General features: G+C 35.9%; 1 protein-coding gene across 1 annotated transcript; it reads right to left on the minus strand.

Moving 5' to 3' along the window:
• Positions 1 to 684: 684 nt before the first annotated feature.
• Positions 685 to 8,130, minus strand: LOC127412811 (magnesium transporter protein 1-like). The gene is made up of 10 exons (XM_051649463.1): positions 7,973 to 8,130; positions 7,310 to 7,479; positions 5,819 to 5,936; positions 5,495 to 5,635; positions 5,259 to 5,399; positions 3,693 to 3,782; positions 2,746 to 2,809; positions 2,469 to 2,543; positions 2,287 to 2,377; positions 685 to 1,523 (listed from the first exon to the last, which is right to left on the minus strand). The coding sequence occupies exons 1-10, from the start codon at positions 8,051 to 8,053 to the stop codon at positions 1,508 to 1,510; spliced, it is 987 nt and encodes a 328-aa protein (XP_051505423.1). The 5' UTR covers positions 8,054 to 8,130; the 3' UTR covers positions 685 to 1,507.
• Between the last annotated feature and the right edge of the window lie 1,074 nt (positions 8,131 to 9,204).

Raw genomic sequence — 9,204 nt, forward strand, 5'->3', positions numbered from 1 at the left:
AACCATTTTCAATGAAGAACACCATTTTTAAAAGTGAAAAGAAAAGGAAACAAAAACAACAACTTTTTGACCAATTAATTTCCATGATATTTTCATGACTTCTCCAATTGTGTGGATTACTGGATAAGGATTTTTGGTAACACTTTACAATAAGGTTCTATTTGTTAACATTAATAAATGCATTAGTTATCATGGACTGCCAATGAGAAATATTTTAATTTTTACAGCATTTATTGTTGATGCACTTGGTTAACACGATTGTTCATTGTAAGTTCATAATGCATTAACTAATGTTAACATCTACACATTTAAATAAATATATTAGCATATGTTGAAATTAACATTAACCAGGATTAATAAGTGCTGTAAAAGTATTGTTCATTGTTAGTTCTTGTACTGTTAACAGATTTTAAAAAACAACTTTATTTTTAGATTTCAAATTCACAAAGAGCAATTTCTAGGCGATGAAATATATTAGAGCAGAGCATAACTAGAAAGAAAAAAATATATATTATTCACTAAAGACATTTTCCACAACTCTTTTAAAAAGTACCTAATTTCCATGACATTTCCAGGCCTGGAAATCCCCATTTTATGAATTAAAAAAAGAATACAATAAATTACAAATAAACTCAAAAGCAAAACATCCAGATGCATTATAATAGTAACGGCTCTGCATTCAGCTTCATGTAAAATATGCTTTATTATATATGTAATTATTCTGGGGAGAAATATGACATGTTTTCGTGAGATTCACCTAAACCTAGTCTTATACTTAAACCGTTTCTAACTGTGAATCTTCCAAACAAAAATGGAAATATCTGACTTAAATCACCAGTTCCAATGAGCCAAACTGAACAACTTGCATGTTAATGAGAAAGATTACTACGTCGACATACAATTAAAACATAAGTCAAAAGAAATGAAATACAACAAGCAATCAAGGCACTTTTAATGGCAGACATCATCACCTGAGGCATAACAAGAGCAAACACAGAACTGCTCTGCTCATTTAAGACACACACCCTGAGCTTTCCCTCCATCTTACGCTAAACCACCTCTCACACGAGACTGCTTTACTTTGACTTCGGAACACTTGATATGCACATATATGAGGTAGAATTGAAATGCCTTGCTTGCCTTTGTGCATCACCAAATCTGAACCAATTTCCTTATAAAATGTTATATTATACATTTGATTACCATTAAAACCTCATTAGTAAGCAATGCAATACAGTGCATCTGCGTCAGTATAACCTCTGTGTTCTCAAACTTATCCAACGCCATGTTCTACACCACTCAGGGTAAAGAATTGTCAACATAAACTTTCATTAAAAACTTTAAAATGTAATCAGGGCTTCTGTAATTGATCATTTAAAAAAAGGAAAAAAAACACAAAAAAGGCACATACAGGTTGAAGCATATGTTTACCAAATCAATCACTCAATGTAAGCATCGAGGCACTTTGAGTATCAATATTTGCCAAGGATCCCCCAAAGGTCTTCATTTAACTAATCAGGAAACTGTACAAGAAGAGAAATGCATTAAAGAAATGAATTGGAAACAGCAAAGTTAACAAATAAAGTTACAGGGTTTAAAAAAAGATCATCAAGAGATCAAAGAAATAGTGCAAAGATAAAGATGTAGTGATGTTTCCTAGTAAGTTTCTATAATGTAATATAATTTATGTTCTGTATATACACAGTGGGGCCCAAAAGTCTGAGATCACATTGAAAATCAGGGCTATTTTTTTAATTTTTTTTTTATCAAACTTGGATTGAAAGTTTTAGGATTTTAAGTTTAGGAAGTTTCTGCACTGTTAACAATAGCTCACTAGGCAAATGTAAGCACATCTGTGACATTGGCCATGTTAACCCCTTTGTACGAAAGGTCAAATTTTCTTGCTTTAACTTAGCACTCAAATTGTTATAATGACAATATAATTGTGAATAGTGAAATATTTTGTTTTACATTTACATTTATGCATTTGGCAGACGCTTTTATCCAAAGGGACTTACAGTGCCCTGATTACAGGGACAATCCCCCGGAGCAACCTGGAGTTAAGTGCCTTGCTCAAGGACACAATGGTGGTGGCTGTGGGGATTGAACCAGCAACCTTCTGCTTATCAGGTCAGTGCTTTAGTCCACTACACCACCACAACTCCATTCAGTTTTACACTAAGAAATGCCAAATAGAAGCATTTTCACTTGATGTATGAGACTTTTGGGCCCCAATGTATGTATTTTTATGTATATCAACAGTTTAATTATGTCTTATCATGTTACCTGTAAGGATATCCGTGATATTTGGCCCTAAAGATGGACAAAAGCCAGCTGAAGAACAGCACCACCAGTCCAATTCCTGCCACACACATGACTAGAGGAAAAACATGAGAAATTAAACCTGTTCTGATGCCACCAGGTATTTATATATCACAAAGTAGGCTACACATCATTTGACAGCATACTTTTTCTCTTTCCGATGTCCAGGTCAGAGGTTGCGGCCTCATGGAGCAGCACCATTCCTAAGGTCACTGCCGCATCTGAATTAGAGCTCAGGAACACGAGCGTGACGCGTTCAATGATTGACATGAAAAACTGTAGCATCTCATTCAAGAACCATGTGTTAAACCCTTTGAAGCAGAAATCATGGTTCATCATTAAGTTTGCAGTTAACATGGTAGAAATGGTGCCTGGTAAGGATTCAAATGGAATAGATCATGTTTGATGGGATGTAAAGGATACTAAACAGCAGAACTATGTGCGTCTCTGCCACAAATTGAGCCTGATTGCTGCCATGGATGTAACTCTGAAACAAAACATATAAATAATAAACAAAATACATGTTTCCACAGATTTTCATTTGACATGGAAAATGGGAAAAGCTTATAGACTTTTTTTTTTCTCTCCAGTTCCCAATGCGCTCTAAGTCCTCGTGGTGGCGTAGTGACTCGCCTCAATCCAGGTGGCGGAGGACGAACCTCAGTTGCCTCCGCGTCTGAGACCGTCAATCCACGCATCTTATCCCGTGGCTTGTTGAGCGTTACCGCGTGTGGAGGCTTCACGCTATTCATCCACGCACAACTCGCCATGCAAGAGTGAACCACATTATAGCGACCACAAGGAGGTTACCCCATGTGACTCTACCCTCCCTAGTAACCGGGCCAATTTGGTTGCTTAGTAGAGTTGGCTGGAGTAACTCAGCACGCCCTGGATTCTAACTCGTGACTCCAGGGGTGGTAGTCAGCATCTTTACCAGGCCCCAGAAATCAAATTTTTGTGACTTTTAGTTCATTTCTATTAGCTGTGAGGTCATCTATATGGTAGTGTACTCAAACTTTAACCAAATTAACTTTTAGCAAATATACGCATAAGACCCAAAATACTGATGACATCTTCTTGCACTCAGGGACGGATCCATAATTTTGTCCAATCAAATGCAACAAGAGTGTCCCTCCCTGTAATACCACCTGCTACTCACTACTAATAGAAAGAAGCAAATGGTTCATGAATGTGATGTGAACTAAAGGCTATTGTCTTTTTATAGATAAGGGACAAACCATTCTGTATGTCCCAATAATCTTGATAGGAGATCATCAAAACCGTGCTCTACAAGCCATGGGTTATTAAAGATTTAAAAACAAGCAAATTAAATAGATAACAAAGGACATGAGGTTAAGATTAAGACTCACCACTTCGCCAGTGCTTGGGTTCTTGTGAGCGTATGGAGGTCCTCGAATGTGATTCCACATTTGACCCGATGTCATGATCAACACAAAACACTAGATAGATAGTTAGATAGATAGATAGATGGAGAGAAAGAAAGACCACTGTGATGACAGATCCACAATTGTTTATGTTTACTAGATTTTTACATTTCCTAAACAAGACACCACAATTGTGGTTTATTGCCAGGGTGTTGCTAAGTGGTTGCTAAGGTGTTATGAATGGTTGCTATGGTGTTGCCTCCAGGCCCAAATCAAAAGAACCCACCCCCAAGACTCTTTGATATTCTGGTGTCTAGAGATGGGAATCGTAGGAATTTAACAATTCAAAAATTCCTCAACAGTTCTATTAACATTTCTTACTTTTGAGGAAGAAATATTTGGAAAGAAGAAATGCATTTTCATTTCATTTATTGCCAACTTTTACTTTTCAACATTCAAGAACCAGCTGAAAACACATCTGTACCTCGGTGCAGTTCCAATGGCTGTCCTGAATGCCAGAGACCAAGTCTTGAATTTGATGTGGGCAGCTACAGGTAGCCAGTGGACCGAAATGTAATGCAATTATTGCTAAAGGAGTGTTTACACAGACTTTTAAATGACCTTTAAAGGGAATAATTGACGGAAGTCATAACTTCCAGGTCAGTGTCATTTTCAGTAACCGCTTGGACTGGAGTGTTTTTAATTCACCAAAAAGAACCAGCTCATAAGAATCATTCGTTTGGGAAACACAAACCCTGGTCATGGTGTGTGTTTTGTGTTGCAGATTCAAAAGAACCAGTTCATGAGTCATTCGTTTGGAAATCGGGCTACTCTGGTCGCAGTGTGTGTTTTGCGCTTTAGATTCAAAAGCGGCGGCTCATAAGAAGCATTTGTTTGGGAACCACAAAACCTGGTCGCACTGTTTTCACACTGTAGATTGAAAAAGATCCTGCTTGTAAGACTCATTTATTCATAAATCGGACTACTCTGGTTGCAATTTAAATTCAAAAGAACCGACTTGTAAGGGTCATTCGTTTGCAAATCAGACTACTCTGGTCGCGCTGTGTGATTCACGCTGTAGATTCAAAAGAACCGGCTCATAAGAGCCATTCGTTCGGAAATCGGACTACGCTGGTCGCGCTGTGTGTTTCACGCTGTAGATTCAAAAGAACCGGCTCATAAGAGTCATTAGTTCAGAAATCGGACTATGCTGGTCGCGCTGTGTGTTTCACGCTGTAGATTCAAAAGAACCGGCTCATAACAAACATGTCATGAAAATAATATTGTTATTTAAAAAAATAAATACATTGGAACTGTTTCCAAATATGAACCATTTCTCGCTTCAAAACCCTAATGGAGTCTAGATATGGTTTTGGTTCTTCCTTCAATGTAACTCTATGGGATGTCCACCAGGTGAGAATTGCTTAGAAAAGTACTAGCACATCTCCTCTCATGAAGCAGCATGATTTGAGGTCTGTAGCACAAATGAGACAAGATTCTATTCTATTCTAAGAATGTTTGCATAATAAAATATAAAACTTAAGTACCCACCAGTGCAGTGAAAGCCCAGACATTCTTATTGAAGAGGAACTCCAGGTTATTGCGGCGCAGGTAAGCCAGACTACCAATGACTGACAGCAGCAAACCCAACATCAACGGCCCGGCGTAGTTAGGAGGTCTGATCACCCGGATCTTGATGACACAACAGCATGTTAAAGACTGTTAAGTTTAACTGTCATATTTTGAAGAATAAAGCTGGACATTTTATTTAATGGAAACAGGCTTACATGGACATCTGTTCGGTCAGCCACCCATCGAGCGAGCTGCTCAGCTGCAAAGCCTCGAACCTGCAGCTCATACGTGTCCGCTCGTTTGGGTTTGCCTTTGGCCGGAAAGTTGATGAATGTTGGAGCAGAGTTCATGTTGAGCTGCGGGGAAGATATTAATATTTGGAAACATAAAATATATACAATTTGCATACTTTTTAAAACGGAGCTCTTTTTGTAGTCATAACAGCAAAATGATTCATTTAAAAAAACACTGCAATACCAGTGTTGATGTACAAAGGTGACTGCCAAAGATAAAATGTCAAGTAAATGCACAATGTTTACCATCTGAAAAACATCTGAGCCTTCATCAAAATCCACCATTGCAAAGAAAATTCTGTTAGTAAATGCACTTGAATATCGCCAAGAGTTCGCAAGAATCTGGTATTCCTCATCCGCCTGTCTGAAAACAAAACCAAAACACATAAAATTACTTCATAGAAACAAAAAGTTACATTTAATGCAATTTAACACTAATGTTCTGTCGAGAATGACTACATGTTCTTTTTGTTTGACAGACACTGATGATGTCAGTTTAAAAAAAAAAAAAAAAAAAAAAAAGAGGTAGACCGATTAATCGGTAAGCCGATAGTTGCCTTTTGGAACTATCGGTTATCTGTAAAAGTCTATGCCAGTAGATTTTTATTTTTTTATCAATTTCTCATTGTTCCTCTGTGGCAGACCCTGGAGGATTCAGTAAAACAGTAAAACAGCGGCCTTTACAGGTGAAATAAAAACAATCACTGACACCACATGTTATTGGCTATATCTACATTTTTCATCATTGACAATATTCATCCATATTTTCATCCTCACTTCTTTGCATATTTTGTTTTTTTGTAATTAAGTGTTCTAAATTGAATTGAGGGCATGCAAAGTAAAATGTGATTAAATGAAACCTGCCCCGATATCTTTTGAATAACAATAAAAACTTTATATGGTGAAATATATTTACAAACTCCTTTATCTGGTAAATATATAGGCTATAAAATCTTAATCTGGTAAATACTTCAAAATACGGCATTGCAACAGAGCCATGTCTCTGTCATTTCAAAATAAGAGTCCCCAGTAAATTTTGGGCATGTTTAGTTAAAAGTCCTGCGTTATGCACCAAATCTTAATTTTTTTTCTGGTTATTATTGGGATTTTGGTTGCACAATATACTGGATCTAGGATTTTATTCATGTTAGACTCTTGAAGCCTCTGTCTGTGCCCATCATAGTAAGGAAAGACTAAGAAAATGTTTTAACATTCTATAAATCGATTAAAAAAAAAACAATAAAAAAAAAAATTAAAAAAAACTATCGGCCGATAAATCCACTATCGGTAGACCTCTAAAAATTAAAAACCATAATTTTGCAATTAACCTGTTATTTCCCCATCAAATTAAGTTGAAAGTAAGTTACATTCCTCTGACTTAATCAAAACTCAGTAAACATATATTACTGACATTTTAACACTCTGTTTTACTTAAGTTTGCATGGAGCATTCAGAAAGGTTACTCTTATCCAGGTTAACGTTCTTTCTGTTTAGGTTGATTTTGACCTTGGCAAATAACACATTGTTGATAGAAAACAATTAATAAACTGTCAGAAGCATATTTCTATGGTGTGCACATAATTTAAAACATCTTGGCATGTAAAAATCCATGTTTTATATCATTTATAACTCAATTCATGCATAAAACTTTGGTTTATAATCAGCTCTAATAATATTTGGAAACCTGATACTTCAATTTAGGAAGTATTAAATATTATGTTTGATGAATACTCTTACCTACAGACGGCACACTGTCTCTGTGGCTGTAGTGCCGTGAACATGATGATGGCCGAGTAGTTGCGTGGAGGAGCTCTGATCAGCCTCCTGAACTTCTCTCCGTTCAGCCGGATCACTGCACGCTTACTGGCCCATTCCATCATCTGAGTGACCTTCTCTGACAACAGAGCCTGAAAATACATCATCCATTAATCATACAGCTATGCTTTTATTCAAAGTGACAAACAGCAGTGTTTCCCATAAGTGTTTGTATCAATACAGTCCAATCTGATGTTTTTAAACAAGGACACAATCATAATAGTTTATCTCATAAGACTAGTTTACAGATCATAATAAACATGCAGATATCAATGCAGTTTTATAAAGTCATTAATAAATGCACAAACGGCCAGATCATGTTATTGTCTGCTGTAAAGCAGGAAGCAAAGCTTAGTTTGCATACTGGACCAAGTGTGTCAGTTAATATTACATTATATAGAGCTGAAATTTGAGTTGATATATTGATGGATAAAAGTGCATTACCATAAATGCAAACACTACTGTGTTATTAAAAACCATGTGCAATTGAGACACAGAAAAATCAGTTTGGGTTGAGATCATTTGAATAACCAGTGTTTATATGGGGGATAGATTGTAACAGTGTCAAAATTAAAATCCACTGACCTCCTTCTTTTTCTGTGCATCTGTTGGCGTGCCGTGTAAAATAACAGCGAGAAAAACAACTATCAAAAGTTTAGAAAACATTTCCGAAGCTCCCAGTGCGGCCACGGATGTCCTACAGGAACTGGAGCACAACAATGCGGAAGAGAGAGAGAGCAGCGGCGGGCAGTGTTTCAAAATAAAAGTCTCAAGGTAATTTAGTGACTATTTCAAAATAAAATCAGAAATGAGAACGTGTTTTATGGGCCATTTTGACTCGCTTCCATTACTCACAGAAATAAAACAGCTAGACACAGAATTATAAAAATAACGTGTTTACAAAACAGCATAAACACAAATAATAAGAATACAATAGCATGAGTACAGATAGTTGATAAATGCTTATTTTATTTGATATTGTATAGTGTATATTGTTATTATAGTTTTTATTTTATTTTATTGCATTCATTACCTGACACCTTATTTTAAATCTATTTTTATTGTTATTTGTTACTGTTTTATTATAATTTTTTGTCTTGTCATTATCTGTTTTGTGTATTAATGCTTTGGCAATATTGTATGCAAACACAATCATACTAATAAAGTACTTCAAAATTGAAAATTGAATTGAATAGTTGTTACATGGTTATGTGCAAGGAAGATAGGTATGGGTTGTACATGCAATGTAAATATGAATGATAGCATTTTATAATGTAAAATAAAATATAAAACTTTGCATTTGGCATATTTCTGAGCGTCCTGGGGTTTGCATTATCTCTGTGAAAGTAATTTCATTCCCAGCCAAGACATTAATATTTTGGGTTGATTAAAATAAATATTACCGGTTTAACACAAGTTAACCTCAACTGACAGCATTTGTGGCAAATTGTGGCTAAAGTTGATTACAACAAAAATGTATTCCGACTCGTCTCTTCTTTTCTAAAATAAATAAATAAATAAATAAATAAATCTGTGATCAGATAGAGTTGTTCAATGAGGCACTTACAATGGAAGTAAATGGGGCCAGTCCGTAAACGTTAAAATGCCCTCTATTTCAAAAGTACGTCCACAAGACGTAAACAATATGCATGTTAAGATGATTTGTGTGATAAAACTGCTTACTAACCTTTTTTGTGTAAAGTTATATCCACTTTTAGAACTTGGTTGCCATGGCAACGTAATCACATAAACCCTAAAACGACCGTAAAAACGATGATTTAAACAACTTTACAGCGCGAATAATACACAAAGTTTTA

This window comes from Myxocyprinus asiaticus, chromosome 22 (assembly GCF_019703515.2).
Source record: "Myxocyprinus asiaticus isolate MX2 ecotype Aquarium Trade chromosome 22, UBuf_Myxa_2, whole genome shotgun sequence".
Taxonomy (NCBI): domain Eukaryota; kingdom Metazoa; phylum Chordata; class Actinopteri; order Cypriniformes; family Catostomidae; genus Myxocyprinus; species Myxocyprinus asiaticus.